The sequence below is a fragment of the Nerophis lumbriciformis genome, linkage group LG05 (assembly GCF_033978685.3).
Source record: "Nerophis lumbriciformis linkage group LG05, RoL_Nlum_v2.1, whole genome shotgun sequence".
Taxonomy (NCBI): Eukaryota; Metazoa; Chordata; class Actinopteri; order Syngnathiformes; family Syngnathidae; genus Nerophis; species Nerophis lumbriciformis.
In genome coordinates, this window is record NC_084552.2 from 8,492,697 (window position 1) to 8,515,608 (window position 22,912).

Consider the following 22,912-nt stretch of genomic DNA (forward strand, 5'->3'; position numbering starts at 1 on the left):
AGACACTTGAGACTTACAAGCAAAGACTCAAAGCCTGAGCTACCTGCCTGAAGAAGTACATGGGCCGAGGTACAATAAAATGGTTCTAGTTAGAGTACAGTAATACACCCTTCAATTGTTAAGCATTATTGGCGGTCTCTTGTGGACATAACACAACATTACAGCTTGTTGGCAGCCCTGGTCAATTACAATTTTGCCCATGCTTCAATGTACACAAAAGGAAGCTTAAATGTGCTATACAAAGAAGCCCTGCCTTCTGTTTCTCATGAAGTTAGTGTCAATCAGACAGCGTGTCATGAAGTCATGTTCCACCTCTTAAAAAGACAAACTTTGAGCGGGCTGTACAACAGTATTTACTCAATGTGCAGGTCAAGCTTCAAAGTTTGCCTCGTCTCTGGGGGACATGGCAAATATTGACCCGGGAGTCTTGCGTAGATTCTAACCTGCAGTTACCAGCCCTGCTGTATTTCACCCCAAAGTAGCACAGTACGTTTGGTTGTAGGACGAACATAAACGATGAGGACCAGGCTTCTCCTTTTTCTTCTACTCGGTCTTCTGGGCCTTCATCTGAGCCGCTGCTTTGAGTTTGTCATAGATGGGGAATGGGAGGACGACACGGTGAGTCAGCTTCAAGAATGCTTCACAAGAATATTCATCATATTACTGATGTGCTAAACATCTCAAACGATTTGTCTACTATTGTTATTTTTATGAGCAATGTCACTGCTTTCTTTCACCAGCCAGATATCCAGAATCATCGTGACAGACACAAGGTGGGAGCATTTCTTTGGCCTTTTAAGTGGCGCCGTATTGATCACCTTGTTAGCTAACAAGCTTTGTCTCCGTCTCCCAACATTCGTAGTCTTATTTAATGTCTTGAACTAAAAGTTCACCCAGAAGGGTCAATCAACTTTGTAAACTGTGTCTGATAGAACTCGTTTACAGTCGGTAGTAAATGCATCGACAAACAACAAAGACATTTGCATGTTCCTGATGACTAATGTGTGTGTTTTCAGAGAGCGATATTGACCAGTGAAGAGCAGGAAGACTTTGAGGTATGACCCTCCACTTGTTGTTTTAAACTGTCTCCACTGTGACAGAGTTCAACCTTATCTAACTAAATCAATAAGTTGTTGTTTGGAGAGATTCCCCTGACTGACAGGCTATTGACCTGGTTCTTGTACAAGCACCACGTTCTAGGTAATGGGTGGCTAAATGCTCAGAGGCCAGGAGAAACCAAGTAATCTAAACCCTAAACCTTAAAGGGTCTATTGAATCTGAGGCCCAATTCGGACAGTTTTTAACCATGTAAAAACTCAAAGCAGAATTGTATTCTTGACTTCTTAATCAGTCTTTTCCTGCTCAGGCCATCCGAGGAGATGACATCACCGTCAAGAGTTACAAAGTGGAGAGCCGAATCACGTCGCGATTCGCTCACACCACCGTCCGAAGTTCGGTGGTCAACTCTGGCTCTAAGGCCCAAACCATTGGCTTCAATGTGCAGATCCCCAAGAGGGCCTTCATCACCAACTTTACAATGTGAGGCCACGCTGCACCTTAGAGACAAGTCTCCCACTAGAACACACGGTTGTTGATAACTGTCATGTTTTTGTGCTGCAGGAACGTCAACGGCATCACATTTATAGGCTCCGTTAAGGAGAAGACGGTGGCCAGGAACCTTTATGCTCAAGCCCGAGCCAGAGGCAAGGCCGCCGGCATTGTCAGGTAGTCTGCCAGGTTCCTCTCAGATTGAACGCATACGTACAACAGAGGAGGCTAAGAATGTTTGGGCACAACAGGGCCAACTCTCAGGACATGGAGACCTTTAAGACAGAGGTGCACGTCCCCCCTGGTAGCAACATCGAGTTTGAGCTGCACTACCAGGAGATGATGCAGAGAAAGTTGGGCTTCTATGAGCACTCGCTGCACCTGCAGCCAGGCAGACTAGTCCCTCAGTTCCAGGTGACTATTTTTAGTGTAAAAAAGCAACATCTTCAAGTTAACAACCGTGAGTTTTGTCTTCAGGCGGATGTCTACATCTATGAGCCAAAGGGAATCTCCAAGTTGGAAACAACAAACACTTTTGGCGAAGATTTTACAAACCTGGTTAAAGTTACACAGTCCCCTGAGAAGGTAAGACTTTGCACTCTGGAAAATTTGGACACCTCCTAACTGTTGTTTGGCCCCCGCCCCAGGCTCACGTGGTCTTCAAACCCACCTTGCAGCAGCAAAGGAAGTGCGACACCTGCAACGACAGCGCCATAGACGGCGTCTTTACTGTCAAATATGACGTGAGCCGGGATAGCAATGCTGGTGAGCTGCAGGTAACAAACAGTCGCTCACTGTTTTTGACACAGCGTTAAAAAAAACAAGACTGATCAAAGGGTCTCACCAGGTCTCGGACGGCCACTTTGTCCATTTCTTTGCCCCGTCCAACCTGCCACCGCTCCCTAAAAACATCATGTTTGTAATTGATGTGAGCGGGTCCATGTGGGGTGTCAAGATGAAGCAAGTAAGTGATGAACCGGTGCCACTGTGTGGTGGTTCTGCAGAATAGCACTACCTTTTGAGCTTCTCTCTTTCAGACAGTGGAGGCCATGAAGGCCATCTTGGACGGCCTCACCATCGACGACCAGTTCAGCATCATTGACTTCAACCACAACGTGCGCTGCTGGAGTGAAGACATGCTCCCTGGATCCTCCATACACATCGCAGATGCCAAGAAGTACATCCAAAACATCAAACCTGTTGGAGGTACTCATACAAGAGTATGGACTGGGATAGAAAGCCGGTTGTTCAAAACTTATCTTCGACCCCAGGAACCAACATTAATGAAGCACTGATGAAAGCGGTGCAGATCCTGGTGAGAGCGTCCAATCAGGGGCTCATCGACCCTCGCTCTGTCTCCATGATCATTCTGGTGTCTGATGGGGACCCGACTGTGGGTAAGTCTAACATGGTTGATCAAAGCTTGTCCTTTAAGCAACTCGTCAGGACGACAACGGTTTTGCAGGGGAGATAAAGCTCAGCAACATTCAGAAGAATGTAAAGAAAGCCATGAGGGAGGACTTCTCTCTCTTCTCTTTGGGAATTGGCTTCGATGTGGATTACGACTTCCTGGAGCGCATCGCCATGGAGAACCGTGGCAGTGCACAGCGCATCTTTGCTAACCACGATGCTGCCGAACAGCTACGGGTTGGCCGCCTTCCTTTAACATTTGAATAACAATATCCAGCAGAGGAATACGTGGTGGTTATCTACGACTGGGCAGTTTTCAACTAATTCCACGTATTTCCCTACCGCCTGCAGAAGTTCTACAGCCAGGTGGCCAACCCTCTCCTGCGCAAGATCACGGTCCAATTCCCAGAGGACTCTGTTTCTGACGTCACACAGAACCAGTTCGACAAATATTTTGGGGGCTCTGAGCTGGTTGTTGCTGGCAAGGTGTTGCCCTCCGAGAGCGACACGCTAACCAGCTTTACCACCGCATCGGCTGTGGGTGACACACACACAAACACGTCACTGAGGCGCGAGCGTTAAAGGGGAACATTATCACCAGACAAGCGTCAATATATACCTTGATGTTGCAGAAAAAAGACCATATATTTTTTTAACCGATTTCCGAACTCTAAATGGGTGAATTTTGGCGAATTAAACGCCTTTCTAATATTCGCTCTCGGAGCGATGACGTCACAACGTGGCGTCACATCGGGAAGCAATCCGCCATTTTCTCAAACACCGAGTCAAATCAGCTCTGTTATTTTCCGTTTTTTCGACTGTTTTCCGTACCTTGGAGACATCATGCCTCGTCGGTGTGTTGTCGGAGGGTGTAACAACACGAACAGGGACGGATTCAAGTTGCACCAGTGGCCCAAAGATGCCAAAGTGGCAAGAAATTGGACGAAATTTGTTCCGCACACTTTACCGACGAAAGCTATGCTACGACAGAGATGGCAAGAATGTGTGGATATCCTGCGACACTCAAAGCAGATGCATTTCCAACGATAAAGTCAAAGAAATCTGCCGCCAGACCCCCATTGAATCTGCCGGAGTGTGTGAGCAATTCAGGGACAAAGGACCTCGCTAGCACGGCAAGAAATGGCGGCAGTTTGTTCCCGCAGACGAGCGAGCTAAACCCCCTATCAACCCTAGCTTCCCTGGCCTGCTGACATCAACTCCAAAACTGGACAGATCAGCTTTCAGGAAAAGAGCACGGATGAGGGTATGTCTACAGAATATATTAATTGATGAAAATTGGGATGTCTGCACTCTCAAAGTGCATGTTGTTGCCAAATGTATTTCATATGCTGTAAACCTAGTTCATAGTTGTTAGTTTCCTTTAATGCCAAACAAACACATACCAATCGTTGGTTAGAAGGCGATCGCCGAATTCGTCCTCGCTTTCTCCCGTGTCACTGGCTGTCGTGTCGTTTTCCTCGGTTTCGCTTGCATACGGTTCAAACCGATATGGCTCAATAGCTTCAGTTTCTTCTTCAATTTCGTTTTCGCTACCTGCCTCCACACTACAACCATCCGTTTCAATACATGCGTAATCTGTTGAATCGCTTAAGCCGCTGATATCCGAGTCTGAATCCGAGCTGATGTCGCTATAGCTTGCTGTTCTTTCCGCCATGTTTTTTTGTGTTGGCTTCACTATGTGACGTCACAGGAAAATGGACGGGTGTTTATAACGATGGTTAAAATCAGGCACTTTGACGCTTTTTTTAGGGATATTGCGTGATGGGTAACATTTTGAAAAAAACTTCGAAAAATATAATAAGTCACTGGGAACTGATTTTTAATGGTTTTAACCATTCTGAAATTGTGATAATGTTCCCCTTTAAGCCTCCCTTTAACCATTTAATCTTACCCTGCAGGCCCTGCTGGACATCACTCTGGAGACAGAGTCGGACACTTCCAAACTGGACGAGGAGCTGGCCAAGCAGCAGCACTCATTCACGGGCTTCGCCAGGCAGCTGTGGGCCTACGTCACCATCAAGCAGATGATGGGTGAGAGGTGAGCCTCAAAGACAGTGACATTTGGGACAAAATAATACTACGTGAGACCATTTTGGGGGACACAAGTGGAGAACAATGCTACCTTTTTTTCCCCTCCACTTTTTAGGTCTTTGGCACCAACGGCTACCAAAAAGAGGAAGATCACACAGCGGATCCTGGCATTGGCCATAGAGCATCAGTTTGTCACGCCTCTCACGGCCTTGCTGGTGGAGAGCGAGGACGCCAATGAGAGGCTGTTGGCCGATTCTCCCAAGGACCCCAAGCATGGATGCTGCTCAGGTGCCTGAAAGTGTAAAGCAGGGCTATACAACTAAATTGATAAGGGGAGCACATTTCCAAAAAAAGCCAAAGACCTGGGGGCAGGACTTCTCCCTTTACTATTAGTCTTATTTTGTATATACCGGAAACATACTCAGCGTCTTTTATAGACATTTGACAATTTGCTGCAAAAATGTTTCCCTACCAAGTTTTGAACGAAACTCGGGGGGCCGGTATGGTGTCATTCCCGATACGGATTGCATACATTCAAAACGGAGGTACTTTTCAAGTAAATGTTCACCAAGGGTAAATGTGTGCAGGAGGAATGATGGGAGGAGGTACGAAAAACCCCGGTTTGGCTCCAGTGCGCCTCGTCTACCAACCTCCCCCCTGGGTCCAGATGACCACGCCGGCCCCGCCGAGCCCAGTCGAGAAAGGACCAGAGGAATGGACGCTGCCACAGAAGGTCAACTTAGGTACTGCACAGAAAAACAATGTCGGAAATAGTCTTTTGAACAGGAGTTAAACATGTTTTTTATTTCTCAGTGGACAACGACCCACACTTCATAGTGCACCTGGCCCAAAGCAACATGGACATATGCTTCAACATTGACTCCCAACCTGGACACATCCTCAACCTAGTGACTGACAAAGGCACAGGTAACATACACATTTTTGGCTGCTGCTCTTATTGTGAAACTCTTAAAGTCTGACCTTCCTTACAGGTGTGGCAGTGAATGGTCAGTTAATCAGCGGCAAAAAGGTACACAATGGCAAACGAAGCACCTACTTTGGCGTCATCTCCGTCTACTACCAGCCTGATGGCGTCAGCATTACTGTGAGCACAGATGCCATTGCCTTGACCGACGGGAGGAACAACTACACTTTCACCTGGGGCGCCACGGCCGACATCGTACAGGATGGGTAAATCCCTGCGGCCCAGCATAGAGCGTCAGGATGGATCGACAAGTCTGGTCTGGCTTTTTTTTCCCAGGTTGAGGATCTCTGTCGTGAAGGACTCGAGCGTCTCCATCACCATCAACAACGGCATCCAGGTGATGGTTCTGCTGCACCGCGTGTGGAAGAAACACCCGGTCAACGTGGACTTCCTGGGCCTCTACCTGCCCAACGACAACCGGTACTCCCCTCTGGTCCATGGACTCATAGGTACAACCTCTCTTCAGCACATGAACCTCTTTTAGCTGCTTTGGTAATGGCGATGATTTTAGGAGCAAGTTGTTAAAACATATGGGCACTATAGTGACAATATGTTCAATATATATAGCGTATTTTTCGGATTATAAATCGCTCCGGAGTATAAATCGCACCGGCCGAAAATGCACAATAAAGAAAGAAAAAAACATATAAGTCGCACTAGAGTATAAATCGCATTTTTGGGGAAAATTTATTTGATAAAATCCAACACCAAGAATAGACATTTGAAAGGCAATTTAAAATAAATAAAGAATAGTGAACAACAGGCTGAATAAGTGTACGTTATATGAGGCATAAATAACCAACTGGTATGTTAACGTAACATATTATGGTAAGAGTCATTCAAATAACTATAACATATAGAACATGCTATACAATCTGTCACTCCTAATCGCTAATACCCATGAAATCTTATACGTCTAGTCTCTTACGTCAATGAGATAAATAATATTATTTGATATTTTACGCTAATGTGTTCATCATTTCACACATAAGTCGCTCCTGAGTATAAGTCGCACCCCCGGCCAAACTATGAAAAAAACTGCGACTTATAGTCCGAAAAATACGGTAGTGGTGTATCAGATTGTAGATATTTTTTGTTTTTTTACCCTTCACGTTCATATTTCGCTGTGTTTGTTGCATTTTGCTTGATGGCGACTTATAGTCCGAAAAATACGGTAGAACATGCTATACGTTTGCCAAACAATCTGTCACTCCTAATCGCTAAATCCGATGAAATCTTCTTCCTGTGTCGCTTCTAAACAACTCTGCCAACTCCAAAGGTAGACAATGCGCCGCTTCCTCTTCTATCGGTACGTCGCTTACGTCAGAGTCATCGTCAGTTGCAGTTCCAATTATTCCAGCCTTTCTGAATCCGGACAGGATGGTTTCGGTTGTCACTGAAGCCCATGCTTTGTCCATCCATCCGATGACATCCAGAAAAGTTGCATGGCGCATTAATATTATTTGATATTTTACGGTCATGTGTTAATAATTTCACACAAAAATCGCTCCAGAGTATAAATCGCACCAAACTATGAAAAAAAAAAGCGACTAAGAATCCGAAATATACGGTAGTTACTATAGTTTAGTGACAATATTTGGATCAGTCTTATTTGCAAATACATAAACATTTATTGTAGATGTTTAACTGCAAAAAATCATGTTTGCCTGGGCATACTGCATGTAGCATGCACACCACAAGATTGTTTTGTGTGTGTGGTCCCTCAGGTCAGTTCTCCAATGAGCCTCAAGTGAACATTTACGACATCCATAACGGCGCCGACCCCATGAAGAAGGAGGCCACCATGGAGGTGAAGGGCAACCAGCTGCAGGTCACCAGGTGAGTTATTCCTTGTGACAGGGCGGCTATACAAGCCAAGTTCTTCACTAAATGGCGCCATCTGCTGGCTGTTCTTGTCAGGGGCTGGCAAAAGGATTACCGGCGGGACAAGCGACGTGGATCAGACGTCTACTGCTGGTTCGTACACAACAGCGGGAAGGGCTTCATCGACGGCCACTACAGCCACTACATCGTCCCCGACCTCAACAGCTTCCTATGAATGACTTTTTTTCCCTCTACATTTTCATTTATCTGTCAAAAATTCATCGGAATCAAAATCAGTAATGTAAAGTTTGATTTGATTGTGATTTAAACAACAAAATGCTTGCTCCATAAAGAGGAAATGTCTATAAAAGTGATAAAACTCTGACATAGTAGAGTCCTTCAGTGGAAAAAAAAGAAAAAGAAAGTTGGTTCATGCCAACTTGGAGAAGTCCTCGTAGGCGACCTCCACTCGCTTACCCTTCTGTGGACCCTGTTGACAACAGAACTTGGTTTTAGAAAGCAGCGGCCGCCAAACACCAATCAGTTAGGTTGTGAAGGGCACTGAAAATAAATACTACTCATAGCGTGCACTGAGGGGTGGTGCTTGGTATGTAGACCAGGTGGAAAACAATGCAATAAAAGATGTCCTTCACTCTTACAATGTGTCACCAAGCTTTGATGTCTCGGGATGGGAATTGATCATTTGACCATGGGGCGGTATAGCTCGGTTGGTGGAGTGGCCGTGCCAGCAACTTGAGGGTTCCAGGTTCGATCCCCTCTTCCGCCATCCTAGTCACTGCCGTTGTGTCCTTGGGCAAGCACTTTACCCACCTGTTCCCAGTGCCACCCACACTGGTTTAAATGTAACTTAGATATTGGGTTTCACTATGTAAAGTGCTTTGAGTCACTAGACAAAAGCGCTATATAAATATAATTCACTTCACTTCATTTTTTTAAACTCCAATTCCATTTTCGATTCTGCTGAACAATTCGGTTATTTTTTTCGATTTATATTGAGAAAAAACGATAACATTGATTAATTCCTTATTTTGTTTTGAAAATGACTACAATATATTAATAAAAACTAGTATACTATAGAAATAAATAAAATACAACATAAATTATTCTGTGACAATTAGGGCTACTACAACTAAACTGATTAGAGTAATTGTTTAATGGACTGTAACTAGGGGTGTAACGGTACACAAACATTTCGGTTCGGTATGTACCTCGGTTTAGAGGTCACGGTTCGGTTCATTTTCGGTACAGTAAGAAAACAACAAAATATTAATTTTTGGGTTATTTATTTACCAAATTTGCAAAATCTTCCACCAAAAATATTTTTCTTCGTGGAATATTTGATGTGAAGTAATGGGACCTTTGGATAGGTCAATAATTCATAACAATATGAATTTTCATTCAATATTATGTTTTGAGCGATGACAGTTTGAAAGAAAAAAAACCTGCTTTGTTTTATTAGTCAACATTGCAACTTTTTCTAAATTACATTTAACCTTTAAGCTTTTTTATTTCACTTTTGTTACGTTTTTGTTTATTTGAATAGTATTTTTAGAATGTGCCGTGGGCCTTTAAAATATTAGCTGTGGGCGGCAAATGGCCTCCGGGGCACACTTTTGACACCCCTGCTATAGATAATAAAAAATTAAATGTGATAAATCTATGGATAAAAAGCAGAGCCTGGCAACGCATGCGCGTTTATTATAACTCTCTCTCTCTCTCTCTCTCTCTCTGCCCCTCCCTCACCAATGCTGCTGTTTGTTTTGTTTTTAACCCCTTCTTAACCCTGAACGTACATTGAAAATACACACAACCCTAACTCAAAATGCCAGACATTTGAGGCATTTAAGAAACTCCGCCCTGACAGCTCCGCAAAAGAGGACATGTCCGGTGAAAAGAGGACGTATGGTCAGTCTATACTAGCCCGTTAGCTGCTAGCATGCCGTGTGTTGTGCCTCGGTATGCATTGTTTACACAACGTGCGTTACGCTACTTAATATGTTCGTGTGGATACTCGTTCGGTACACCTCCGAACAGAACCGGAACCCCGTACCGAAACGTTTCAATACAAATACACGTACCGTTACACCCCTAAGTGTAACCAATACAAATTTTAAAAATCAGGGCTATTTGCAGCTTTAAATCGGCAAAAATAATTTCCACAGGCCGCTGCAATACAGCGCACATGATATCGGTGGTATGGTTGCCATGACCTTTGTGGCGGCGAACAGCACAGTTTTCCCCTCTAATATTTTTAATGCACACGCTAACAGTGAAACTTCAATGTTGATAAAGTGCATGTACTAAGAAAAAATAATGCCGGTTACAGTGAGCAGAACAATCATTGTAAGACATTGAGGAGGCAGGTTTTACACTATAGGTAATGTTAGTTATTTGCAGTATTAACAGCAGACGACGTGCTGGCATGAGATTCACTCATGGCTTGTAGGGGACCTGAAACACGTCATTCATTCAAAGTTATCACATTCCGTGTGTGCCAATGCTTCTGGTATTTCCTCCTTTTGAGGAAATATCCGTTTTGCAAGGATGGCAAGTTGCCCTGTTTGTGTCACTTCACAGCCGTGTGCAGTGCCATCATGCACGCCCACAGGAATCTTTAAAAAAAACTGGCCCAGGAATCGAAACATTGGGAACCGGTTCTTGTTGGGATTGCTTGGGAGAAAGCCGTTCCGAAAGTGGGTTAGTTTCACCAGCAGCCACTAGGGGGCAATACACAGTCTAATAAACCAGGGGTGCTCACACTTTTTCTGCAGGCGAGCTACTTTTCAATTGATCAAGTAGTGGGGATCTACCTCATTCATATATATAATTTATATTTACTTATTTATGAAATATATGTTTTTGCTAACAAGTTAAAGGGTTTTAATGATAATACAAGCATGTTTAACACATATAGTTAATATTGTTAACAAGTTAAAGATGTTTAATGATAATGCAAGCATGTTTAACACATATAGTTAATATTGTTAATAAATTAAAGGTGTTTAATGATAATACAAGCATGTTTAACACATATAGTTAATATTGGTAATAAGTTAAAGGTGTGTAAAAATAATACAAGCATGTTTAACACATACAGGTAGTTAATATTGTTAACAACTTAAAGGTGGTTAAAGATAATACAAGCATGTTTAACACATATAGTTAATATTGTTAACAAGTTAAAGGTGTTTAAAGATAATACAAGCATGTTTAACACATATAGTTAATATTGTTAACAAGTTAAAGGTGTTTAAATATAATACAAGCATGTTTAACACATATAGTTAATATTGTTAATAAGTTAAAGGTGTTTAAAGATAATACAAGCATGTTTAACACATATAGATTCCTTTCTTTCATGAAGACAAGAATATAAGTTGGTGTATTACCTGATTCTGATGACTTGCATTGATTGGAATCAGACAGTGGTGCTGATAACGTCCGCATTTTCGAATGGAGGAGAAAAAAAGTCCTAATTTCTGTCCAATACCACATGAAAGTGGTTGGTTTTTGGCATCTTATTTATCCAGCTTCCGTACTCCTTTGTATACACTTTACAAGAAATACATTGTCGGCAAACTCCGTAGCTTGCTAGCTTGTGCACGCCAGCTTTCTGAGACTCTTATTTTGTTAGCGCAGGCAGGATGAAGAAGCGCTTTTATTGTGCAACTGTGCAGTCGGTCTTTGGAGTTTTGACGACAGGTACGGCGCCAGAGTCTGTTGAAATAAAGTGTTTCTCGCCTTCCAGTCGGTAATTTTAATGAGCTGGCAGCAGCCAGCGTCATCTCACAAGACCCTCGGGTGCCGTGAATGTCAATCAAGTGACGAAAGTGACGTCATAGTGAAGATTTATGATCGCTCATTTTTAGGACTATTTTTTTAATGCCTGGCTGGTGATCGACTGACACACCCTCCGCGATCGACCGATAGCTCGCGATCGACGTAATGAGCACCCCTGTAATAAACATTCCGTTTACAACTTGAGGACGTTTGTGTCCTGAGAGATGTGAACAAAATGACACGTACAGAATCAAGCGTGAGCGAAGCACAGAAGTTCTTCTCGTCGATGCCCTCCAACACAGCCTCAGTGTCTCGCTGGTTTCCGTTTAGGATCATCACACGTTTTCCTGAGGGGCGTTGGACAATTTCATGCAGTCACTGTTAATAGTATGAAGAGTCTGTTTGTGTGCACAGTCGTACCTGGTGCAGGTATGACTGTTTCCACGTGGTTCTGGTCCAGCTTCAGTTTGTCTCCCGAGTCGACCATCTTCACCACTGCCGTGTATTTCTCTAGCACTTCCTGCAGCGGAGCAGAGCGGTCACATGCTGCATCTTGACGTGGGCACAAAACATCGGACGGGCGTGGTTACCATGACGACGGCCTTCTTCTTGTGATACTTCTCTCCCAGCCTTTTGGTGACCACCTTGACAACAATGTCGGGCTGCAACCAGTTGTCGGTCCTGACGGGCTGCTGCTTCTGCCTCATTCGCTCTTCACTCTGAACGACAACACTGTCTCAGCCACGCATTTTACGCAGAAACAGACAAGACTCTACCTCGATGATCTGCTCCAAGGCAGACTTCTTCTTTTTGTCCCTCGACTCGGAAGCAGAGGACGTGTCTTTCCTCTTAACTGACGAGGACGCCTTCTTCAGCGCGCTGGAGGCCGCGAGGGAACTAGGAAATGGACGTGAAGACGTGTGTGTGCTGTGTTAATTGCTGTGTTCATTTAAAAAAAAAAAAAAATCTGATTATTCACACCTATTGAATTTGGATTACTCGCTATTAATCACAGTAAATTAAGATTTTCATTGTACGGCAAACTGTCTGTTTAACTGTGCATATGACAATAAACAATCTTGAATCTTGAATAAATTACTTGCTTACATACTTTAAAACCTCTAAAGGCTTAGTGGCCACATGCATGGACAGCACCTTTTAGACTTAGACTTACTTTTTATTGTCATTCAAATTTGAACTTTACAGTACAGATAAGAACGAAATTTCGTTACATTAGCTCATGGTAGTGCAGGATAAAAAAGCAATAAGGTGCATATATAAATAAATAAATAGGTTGGTGTACAGATAAATATATTACACTTTTTCATATGCATCCACATTTATGGATGTATGTTATATTGTCTTTTTTATTCCAGGGTTAGGGTCTTAGCTCTTATTTCCAAAATTGTGTACACTACTGAATTGGGGTCTTATGGTCGCTTATGTGGACACTTATACTGCCATCTGCTGGTGTCAGAAGAGTATAACATACCGTATTTTCCGCACTATAAGGCGCACCTAAAAACCACAATTTTTCTCAAAAGCTGACAGTGCGCCTAATAACCCGGTGCGCTTTATTACGATTCATTTTCATAAAGTTTCGGTCTCGCAACTTCGGTAAACAGCCGCCATCTTTTTTCCCGGTAGAACAGGAAGCGCTTCTTCTTCTACGCAAGCAACCGCCAAGGAAAGCACCCGCCCCCATAGAACAGGAAGCGCTTCACCCGCCCCCATAGAAAAGGAAGCGCTTCACCCGCCCCCGGAAGAAGAAGAAAAAACGCGCGGATATCACCGTACGTTTCATTTCCTGTTTACATCTGTAAAGACCACAAAATGGCTCCTACTAAACGATCCGGGTCATAAAAAGACGCAATCTCTCCATCCGCACACGGATTACTACCGTATTTCACAGCAACTGAACCGCACTGTGGAACGGGAGCACGTACGGTGAATATTCGCTCCACAGGGAATGAGAAGTCATCCTTCACTGTGGTTCTAGCTTGCCATGCTAACTTCCACTCATGGTGATATTCAAAAGGAAGACCTTGCCAAAAGAGACCTTTCCAGCCGGCGTCATCATAAAAGCTAACTCGAAGGGATGGATGGATGAAGAAAAGATGAGCGAGTGGTTAAGGGAAGTTTACGCGAAGAGGCCGGGTGGCTTTTTTCACACAGCTCCGAAGGCGAACACACCTTCACTAAGACGGGCAGACAGCCTCGGACGACATACGCCAACATCTGCCAGTGGATCGTAAATGCTTGGGCAGATATTTCGGTCACAACTGTGGTCCGAGCTTTCCGGAAGGCAGGATTCACAGAACAACAGCGACACTGACTCCCGATGACTTCTACGAGACGGAACCGGCCATTTTGGATCCCACGCTAGCGCAACTTTTCAATTCGGACACCGAAGACGAAGAATTCGAAGGATTTACGAATGAAGAATAACTTCAGAAGGTGAGCGCTATGTTTATTTTGTGTGTTGTGACATTAACGTTCGAGCAACATTACCGGTATGTTGCTATTGCTCTACACCATTTTGAATTTTACTATGTTTGTGATTGCACATTTGTACATTTTGGGACAGAGTTGTTAGAACGCTGGTTTTCAATATATTATTAAAGTTTGACTGAACTATCTGACTGTTTTTTTGACATTCACTTTAGCGCAGCGTTTTTTTGACATTCACTTTAGCGCAGCGTAGGCGCGGCTTTTAGTCCGGGGCGGCTTATTGGTGGACAAAATTATGAAATATGTAATTCATAGAAGGTGCGGCTAATAATCCGGTGCGCCTTATAGTGCGGAAAATACGGTACAATGGAATTTGGAAAATAAAGTGTAAAAATAAGAATTAGCATGTCACTAAACATGAAGTACACATTTGTGTACTTATGGACTAAGTACATCATATCAAAAGATGATTCTTAGTTTTTATTCTAATTAGGGTCCAATAAGTCCAAATAGCAAAGAGAAATAAAAAAAGCATGTAAAAAAAACAGCTTGAGCCTTAAGAGGTTAAATTAACCTAAAAAAAGTCTCCAATATTTGCACACAAATTACTGACTGTACAGCAACACCCGCTGCCTTTCAGGTAACTATCCATCGTTAAAGGCCTACTGAAATGCGATTTTCTTATTTAAACGGGGATAGCAGGTCCATTCTATGTGTCATACTTGATCATTTCGCGATATTACCATATTTTTGCTGAAAGGATTTAGTAGAGAACATCGACGATAAAGTTTGCAACTTTTGGTCGCTGATAAAAAAGCCTTGCCTGTACCGGAAGTAGCAGACGAGTAGCGTGACATCACAGGTTGTGGAGCTCCTCACATCTGCACATTGTTTACAATCATGGCCACCAGCAGCGAGAGCGATTCGGACCGAGAAAGCGACGATTTCCCCATTAATTTGAGCGAGGACGAAAGATTGGTGGATGAGGAAAGAGAGAGTGAAGGACTAGAGGGCAGTGGGAGCGATTCAGATAGGGAAGATGCTGTGAGAGGCGGGTGGGACCTGATATTCAGCTGGGAATGACTAAAACAGTAAATAAACACAAGACATATATATACTCTATTAGCCACAACACAACCAGGCTTATATTTAATATGCCACAAATTAATCCCGCATAACAAACACCTCCCCCCTCCCGTCCATATAACCCGCCAATACAACTCAAACACCTGCACAACACACTCAAGCCCACAGCCCAAAGTACCGTTCACCTCCCCAAAGTTCATACAGCACATATATTTCCCCAAAGTCACGTACGTGACATGCACATAGCGGCACGCACGTACAGGCAAGCGATCAAATGTTTGGAAGCCGCAGCTGCATGCGTATTCACAGTACCGTGTCTGCGTATCCAACTCAAAGTCCTCCTGGTAAGAGTCTCTGTTGTCCCAGTTCTCCACAGGCCAATGGTAAAGCTTGACTGTCATCTTTCGGGAATGTAAACAATAAAACACCGGCCGTGTTTGTGTTGCTGCAGCCGCCCGCAATACACCGCTTCCCACCTACAGCTTTCTTCTTTGCTGTCTCCATTGTTCATTGAACAAATTGCAAAAGATTCACCAACACAGATGTCCAGAATACTGTGGAATTTTGCGATGAAAACAGACGACTTAATAGCTGGCCACCATGCTGTCCCAAAATGTCCTCTACAATCCGTGACGTCACGCGCTGACGTCATCATACTGAGACGTTTTCAGCAGGAAGTTTCGCGCGAAATTTAAAATTGCACTTTAGTAAGCTAACACGGCCGTATTGGCATGTGTTGCAATGTTAAGATTTCATCATTGATATATAAACTATCAGACTGCGTGGTCGGTAGTAGTGGCTTTCAGTAGGCCTTTAAGGTAAAGAAGCATGCACGCTCAAAATGAATTGATTCATCTGCAACTAAACATGATTAATGAGATATTTTTGTGACAAATGCCCTAGAATGCACTAATGCTGAGATGGATGTGACACCACTATAAAACACTATTGGGAGGACACCTGCATCGTACCTTGATGTTGAAGGCCCAGCTGATGATGCACCACTGGCCATATTAAAAGCAACTGCAAGAGGAAGAAACACAGAAGTAGTCACAACCTCATGATGTATTACTGGCACTACTTGACAACAGAACTCACTTTTTTCCTCTTCGTTCTCTCGCTGCAGCTCAGTATAAACTGGATCTTCCTGCGGGGAGAAAAAAGACGTACTTGTTGTGACATTCCGGCAGCAGCCGTTGCAGCGTTCCTGCAGGGACTCACCTCCTCCTCCTTGGTGCTTAGGCCTCGGCGGACTTGGTCCTCGATGAACTTGGCGCTCCTCTCTACGTCGTCCAACTCGTGCTTCTTCCTCTTCGCCAGCTCCTCCTGGCGGCGGAGGGTCTCTGGGTCACGGTCGATGTACTCGATGTACCAGCCTTTCGGCGTCTCGTCCACCTTACACAAACCTGACATAAAGCATTAGTGACATTCCTCCTCTACTACATGGAATGGAATTCATCTGTTGCTCCACTCAAGGAGCGTGTGATACCGACCTTGCCTGCCCAGCCATTTGGTGAAGACAGTGAGCGTCTCCCAGCGCGTGGCATTCATGTGAATGTGCTCGCGGTCGCTGATATACTCGTTGTACACTATGTTGTTGTGCACGCGCTTGGTCCCTGCACAAATATCATTGCAGAGACACGACTGAAGTCACTGCTGTACACAGAAATACTTGCATGTGTGCTGGCCAAACTCACCGAAACGTCTTCGCAGCAGGTCAAGAAATCCAGTTTTGAATTCACTGTTGCGAAAAACATCAATTTGTGAGGTATTTCCATTATCAAAAGTTAAATTGTGAGTTGACTTTTCTAAAAAAAAAAAAACCCTGCATTTTCCAAACTGATATAAAAACATGTCCACTGCAGAGGACACTTCAGAAAGTAAAAGTTGAAAAGACATGGCCTAAAAATATCAAGATATTAATAAAAGGTCATATCGCCCAGCCCTAATTAGAACATTTGAGAAGTATGTTTATGTTAAATTACAATAAGTGTGTTTATCCTAAACATTCCTGCCACTTCATTTTACATATGTTGACGGGTTTTTTTCCGGACATAAATCGCAATAATATCGTACCGTGGCCTTAATACCCTGATAATATCGTATACAGAGGTGGGTAGTAACGTGCTACATTTACTCTGTTACATCTACTTGAGTAACTTTTGGGATAAATTGTACTTCTAAGAGTAGTTTTAATGCAACATACTTCTACTTTTACTTGAGTATATTTATAGAGAAGAAACGCTACTTTTAATCCGCTCCATTTATCTACATTCAGCTCGCTACTCGCTACTGATTTTTATCCATCTGTTAATGCACGCTTTGTTTGTTTTGGTTTGTCAGACAGACCTTCAAAGTAGGATCTATCACATGCCTGCGTTTCACCAATCAAATACACTCACTGGGGACGTTTGACTCAGTTTTACCAATCAAACAGAGCCAGGTGGTCACATGATTAACTGCACATAAAGTTTCAGCGGCAAACAACAACAAGCTTAAGCTTACATGAACTCAACGTCAAATTTGAGGAAGCACATCGCGGTCAGTAACGTTAGTAGAAATTTTGGCTGTCACCGTAGGCTGATGTTAGCTTCCCTGCTATGAATCACTGTCAAAAGTACATCATGTGGGGACATTTATTAACGCACTGCAGCCTCATAGACAGACACACACACACACACACACACACACACAGTCGCACACACACACACACACACACATGCATACAAACACCAATCAGAAGTACACAGTGTGTTCCCAGGTGCAGCCCACACCTATCAGTTAATGGTTTGCGTAAAGGCTAACTTGTTATTTTCCTTTGTAATCTCTGCCTACTGAGCCTACGGTGCCGTTAAGTTATTGTGGCTCAATTTGCCTCAATTTTTTTTATGTTAATGTATTATTATTTAATATATATTATTGTTTTAGTTGCTTAAGAGATATTCCTGGCTCTGAATTTGCTCATTGCTATTTTTATGTTTTTGTGCATTATTTGTTGCCGTCATCATTAAACGAACAGGTTACTCATCAGTTACTCAGTACTTGAGTAGTTTTTTCACAACATACTTTTTACTTTTACTCAAGTAAATATTTGGGTGACTACTCCTTACTTTTACTTGAGTAATAAATCTCTAAAGTAACAGTACTCTTACTTGAGTACAATTTCTGGCTACTCTACCCACCTCTGATCGTATCGTATCGTTACATCCCTGCTAGCTAATGATATCAAGCAATATGAGCATTGTCATGACCAGTGTTGGGACTAACGCGTTACAAAGGTTTTCGCCTTGCATAGGAGAGTTTTAACTTGCACTTACAGATGTAGCGACCAACTGTAGTTACTGACAGTGGGTTTCTGAAGTGTTCCTGAGCCCATGTGGTGATATCCTTTAAACACTGATGTCGCTTGTTGATGAAGTACAGCCTGAGGGATCGGCTTAGCTGCTTACGTGCAGTGATTTCTCCAGATTCTCAGATTCCCTTTGATAATATTACGGACCGTAGGCGGTGAAATCCCAAAATACCTTGCAATAGCTGGTTGAGAAAGGTTTTTCTTAAACTGTTCAACAATTTGCTCACGCATTTGTTGACAAAGTGGTGACCCTCGCCCCATCCTTGCTTGTGAATGACTGAGCATTTCATGGAATCTACTTTTATACCCAACCATGGCACCCACCTGTTCCCAATTAGCCTGTTCACCAGTGGGATGTTCCAAATAAGTGTTTGATGAGCATTCCTCAACATTATCAGTATTTATTGCCACCTTTCCCAACTTCTTTGTCACGTGTTGCTGGCATCAAAGTTAATGATTATTTGCAAAAAATCAAATATGTTGTCTTTGTAGCATATTCAACTGAATATGGGTTGAAAGGGATTTGCAAATCATTGTATTCCATTTATATTTACATCTAACACAATTTCCCAACTCATATGGAAACGGGGTTTGTAAATTGGCCCTTTGAAACATATCTTTGTCTTTGTGTGTTGTATGTAGACCACATTGCTTAGCAGAGTTCAGTGATGCAAATGCATGTCAAGTTGATCAATACATTGCATTATTCTCCAGTACTGAAATGAAGGCTAAAAGGGCATTAATGTAAGCCTTAAAAAAAAAAAAGGAAAACAAAAAAAGTAACTAGTTACTTTTCACAGTAACGCATTACTTTTTGGTGTAAGTAACTGAGTTACTTTTGAAATAAAGTAACTACCGTATTTTCCGCACTATAAGGCGCACCTAAAAACCACAAATTTTCTCAAAAGCTGACAGTGCGCCTTATAACCCGGTGCGCTTTATATATGGATAAATATTAAGATTCATTTTCATAAAGTTTCGGTCTCGCAACTTCGGTAAACAGCCGCCATTTTTTTTCCCGGTAGAACAGGAAGCGCTTCTTCTTCTACGCAAGCAACCGCCAAGGTAAGCACCCGCCCCCATAGAACAGGAAGCGCTTCTTCTTCTACTGTAAGCAACCACCCGCCCGCGTAGAAGAAGAAAAAGCGTGCGGATATTACCGTTTCATTTCCTTTGTGTGTTTACATCTGTAAAGACCACAAAATGGCTCCTACTAAGCGACAGGTATCCGGTTCATGAAAAGACGCAATCTCTCCATCCGCACACGGATGACTATTTCACAGCAACTGATATTCCTGTGAACCGCACTGTGGATACAACGGGAGCACATACGGTGAATATTCGCACCACAGGGAATGAGAAGTCATCCTTCACTGTGGTTCTAGCTTGCCATGCTAATGGCCAGAAACTTCCACCCATGGTGATATTCAAAAGGAAGACCTTGCCAAAAGAGACCTTTCCAGCCGGCGTCATCATAAAAGCTAACTCGAAGTGATGGATGAAGAAAAGATGAGCGAGTGGTTAAGGTAAGTTTAAGTTTACGCGAGGCCGGGTGGCTTTTTTCACGCAGCTCTGTCCATGTTGATATACGGTTCCATGCACGCCCACATCACGCTGGTTTTAATATATTATTAAAGTTTGACTGACCTATCTGACTGTTTTTTTGACATTCCTTTAGCGCAGTTAGATGCGGCTTACAACACGGGGCGGCTTATAGGTGGACAAAGTTTTGAAATATGCCGTTCATTGAAGGCGCGGCTTATAACCCAGGGCGCCTTATGGTGCGGAAAATACGGGTAGTAACTGTAACTAGTTTTCAGTAACTAACCCAACACTGGTCATGACATGAGAGCAAACATGGATTTCATTGTTGACTAAGGTTTGGTTAGTCTTGTGTTTAATATGTGAAAGATTGTCATAATAGTGTCCCATGTAAACTTACTTGGAAAAGAAGTCCATAAACTTGTGAGGGCTCTCCGAGGCGAGCAGCAGCTGCCTCTGGTGGGACTCGGACATGCAGTGACATTTAAAGCCATTCTGCCAAAACAAAGAGGAGATATTTTAGTCAGAGATTTTGACACCAAGATGATCGAAACCAGCAGCTAGCACGCAGCTAGCACGCAGCTAGCACGCAGCTAGCACGCAGCTAGCACGCAGCTAGCACGCAGCTAGCACGCAGCTAGCACGCAGCTAGCACGCAGCTAGCACGCAGCTAGCACGCAGCTAGCACGCAGCTAGCACGCAGCTAGCACGCAGCTAGCACGCAGCTAGCACGCAGATAGCATGGACGACTCACCTCATCTCGGCATTGCTTCTGACACATTTGACAATACCACCTCAGCTTCTGCAGACCTTTTGATTTGATCCGGTTGCTTATCGCCTTGGGCGAGAAAAAGTCGGCTTTCCCCATTTTCGGCCTGGCGAAAATCCTCACAAAACAAGGTGTTAAATTCTCGCGAGATAACGGAAGTCACGCGAAACCCCGCGCTGCTTTCAAGACCATTGGAAAGTTACGTTATCGGGAAGATAACAAATCTAGTTATTAAACCACTGAGATCAAATTTTTTTTTTATTGATATGAGTGTAACCGATGGTTTATATATGTCACATATACGGTATTAAACTACAAAATAACAAATACAGAGGCTCCAGTACACGAGGACCACTTTATTGCGTTTGTTTTCAAAACTCCGCTCTACTGCAATGTATCACCACTTCCGCTCTTAACGCCTTCAAAATAAGAGCTCAAGGCATATACAGTTTTAACAGTTTATAATAGGAATTTAACATCACAAAGAGACAAGTTCATAAAATGTGTTACATAAGCATAGGAGTGTATAAATACATAAAAAAATCAGAATGTGGAAGCAGGAATAACTTTAACTTTAATAAGGTTTGTATACCTCGATTTGTAATTTGCTTATTTTTTTCTTCATTTTTGTCAAAATTATTTTTTTCCCCATTTCGGCCTGGTGAAAATCTCACAAAACACGAGATTGTTGACAAAATATGACAATAAGTGAAAACGTTTGGTTCTTTGCGCGGCTAAAATAGCGACTTTCGCATGCCAGGTGTTATAATCTCGCGAGATAACGAAAGTCACGCCCTGAGCTGCTTTCAAGACCATGGGAAAGTTGCGATATCAGGAAGATAACACAGCTAGTTATTAAACCACTAAAATCAACTTATTAGCCTCTTTCATTTTATGGAGTAAAATGCCACTGTTAATCAGTCACATATATTGTTTTTATTGATATGAGCATAGGAGTGTATAAATACATAAAAAAATCAGAATGTGGAAGCAGGAATAACTTTAACTTTAATACGGTTTGTATACCTCGATTTGTTTTTTTTGTTTTTTTTCTTCATTTCGTCAAAATTAATTTTCCACACATTTGACAATACCGCCCCAGCTTCTGCAGACCTTTTGATTGTATTCGCTTGCTTATTAGTAGAAAAAAATCGTCTTTCCTCATTTCGGCCTGGTGAAAATCTCACAAAACAAGGTGTTATAATCTCGCGATATAAAGGAAGTCACGCGATACCCTGCGTTGCTTTCACGACCATGGGAAAGTTATGTTATCAGGAAGATAACGCATCTAGTTATCAAACCACTTAAATCAACTTATTAGCCTCTAAATATTCATTTTATGGAGTAAAATGCCACTGTTAATCAGTCACATATATATATATATATATATATATATATATATATATATATATATATATATATATGTATGTGTGGGGAAAAAAAATCACAAGACTATTTCATCTCTACAGGCCTGTTTCATGAGGGGGGGTACCCTCAATCGTCAGGAGATTTTAATGGGAGCATTCGCATACCATGGTTTATATAGGGCACAGAGTGGGTGGGTACAGGCTGGCCTAGGGGCGTGGTGATTGGCTCATGTGTTACCTAGGAGGTGTTTCCGTCTATGGCGGCATGCTGTGACAATTTCGCTGCGCTTGTTGAGGGATGACAGGTCTGGACGGTAAATAATAAACAGTTTCTCTTTCAAGCATAGGTTGCATCTTTTATTACCACTATTGTAAGGTGTGCTGGATGCAAGAATTTGCCATGTTATTGAATATTCAACATTGTTGTCTTTGAGGTCCCAAATGTGTTTGCTGAGTTCTGTGGTATTTCGCAGGTTTTTGTTCCTGAAAGAAGCCTTGTGATTGTTCCATCTGGTTTTGAATTCTCCCTCGGTTAATCCTACATATGTGTCGGATGTGTTAATGTCCTTGCGTATTACCTTAGATTGGTAGACAACTGATGTTTGTAAGCACCCCCCGTTGAGAGGGCAATCAGGTTTCTTTCGACAGTTACAGCCTTTGGAGTCGCTCTGTCTGGGGGCCGACGGCTCATTTGCAATTGTTTTGTTGTGGTTTGAGATGATTTG

General features: G+C 42.9%; 2 protein-coding genes across 2 annotated transcripts; one reads left to right on the forward strand and one right to left on the reverse strand.

Annotated features, from left to right (window-relative positions):
- Positions 1-363: 363 nt before the first annotated feature.
- itih2 (inter-alpha-trypsin inhibitor heavy chain 2) lies at positions 364-8,480 on the forward strand. The gene is made up of 21 exons (XM_061961321.2): positions 364-618; positions 741-773; positions 1,017-1,055; positions 1,367-1,539; positions 1,621-1,725; positions 1,800-1,962; positions 2,026-2,133; positions 2,196-2,324; positions 2,396-2,512; positions 2,586-2,754; positions 2,820-2,945; positions 3,014-3,195; positions 3,310-3,495; positions 4,878-5,017; positions 5,126-5,298; positions 5,598-5,753; positions 5,824-5,937; positions 6,003-6,201; positions 6,272-6,444; positions 7,723-7,834; positions 7,916-8,480. The coding sequence occupies exons 1-21, from the start codon at positions 517-519 to the stop codon at positions 8,052-8,054; spliced, it is 2,838 nt and encodes a 945-aa protein (XP_061817305.1). The 5' UTR covers positions 364-516; the 3' UTR covers positions 8,055-8,480.
- kin (Kin17 DNA and RNA binding protein) lies at positions 7,604-20,977 on the reverse strand. Its single transcript, XM_061961322.2, has 12 exons — positions 20,806-20,977; positions 20,452-20,546; positions 16,855-16,898; positions 16,651-16,773; positions 16,379-16,563; positions 16,256-16,304; positions 16,129-16,180; positions 12,397-12,517; positions 12,211-12,339; positions 12,041-12,140; positions 11,867-11,967; positions 7,604-8,309 (listed from the first exon to the last, which is right to left on the reverse strand). Exons 1-12 carry the CDS (start codon positions 20,917-20,919, stop codon positions 8,250-8,252), a joined length of 1,173 nt encoding a protein of 390 aa, XP_061817306.1. The 5' UTR covers positions 20,920-20,977; the 3' UTR covers positions 7,604-8,249.
- Between the last annotated feature and the right edge of the window lie 1,935 nt (positions 20,978-22,912).

Bases quoted from the DNA above. Each gene is read 5' to 3' on its own strand.
- kin (XM_061961322.2), bottom strand. From the start codon at position 20,919: ATGGGGAAAGCCGACTTTTTCTCGCCCAAGGCGATAAGCAACCGGATC. The intron at 20,547-20,805 runs GTGAGTCGTCCA...TTGTTTTGGCAG, and splicing joins AGAAGCAATGCCGAGATGAG to AATGGCTTTAAATGTCACTG. The intron at 16,305-16,378 runs GTGAGTCCCTGC...TTCTCCCCGCAG, and splicing joins TAAGCACCAAGGAGGAGGAG to GAAGATCCAGTTTATACTGA.
- itih2 (XM_061961321.2), top strand. From the start codon at position 517: ATGAGGACCAGGCTTCTCCTTTTTCTTCTACTCGGTCTTCTGGGCCTT. The intron at 1,540-1,620 runs GTGAGGCCACGC...TTTGTGCTGCAG, and splicing joins TTCATCACCAACTTTACAAT to GAACGTCAACGGCATCACAT. The intron at 5,938-6,002 runs GTAACATACACA...CCTTCCTTACAG, and splicing joins AGTGACTGACAAAGGCACAG to GTGTGGCAGTGAATGGTCAG.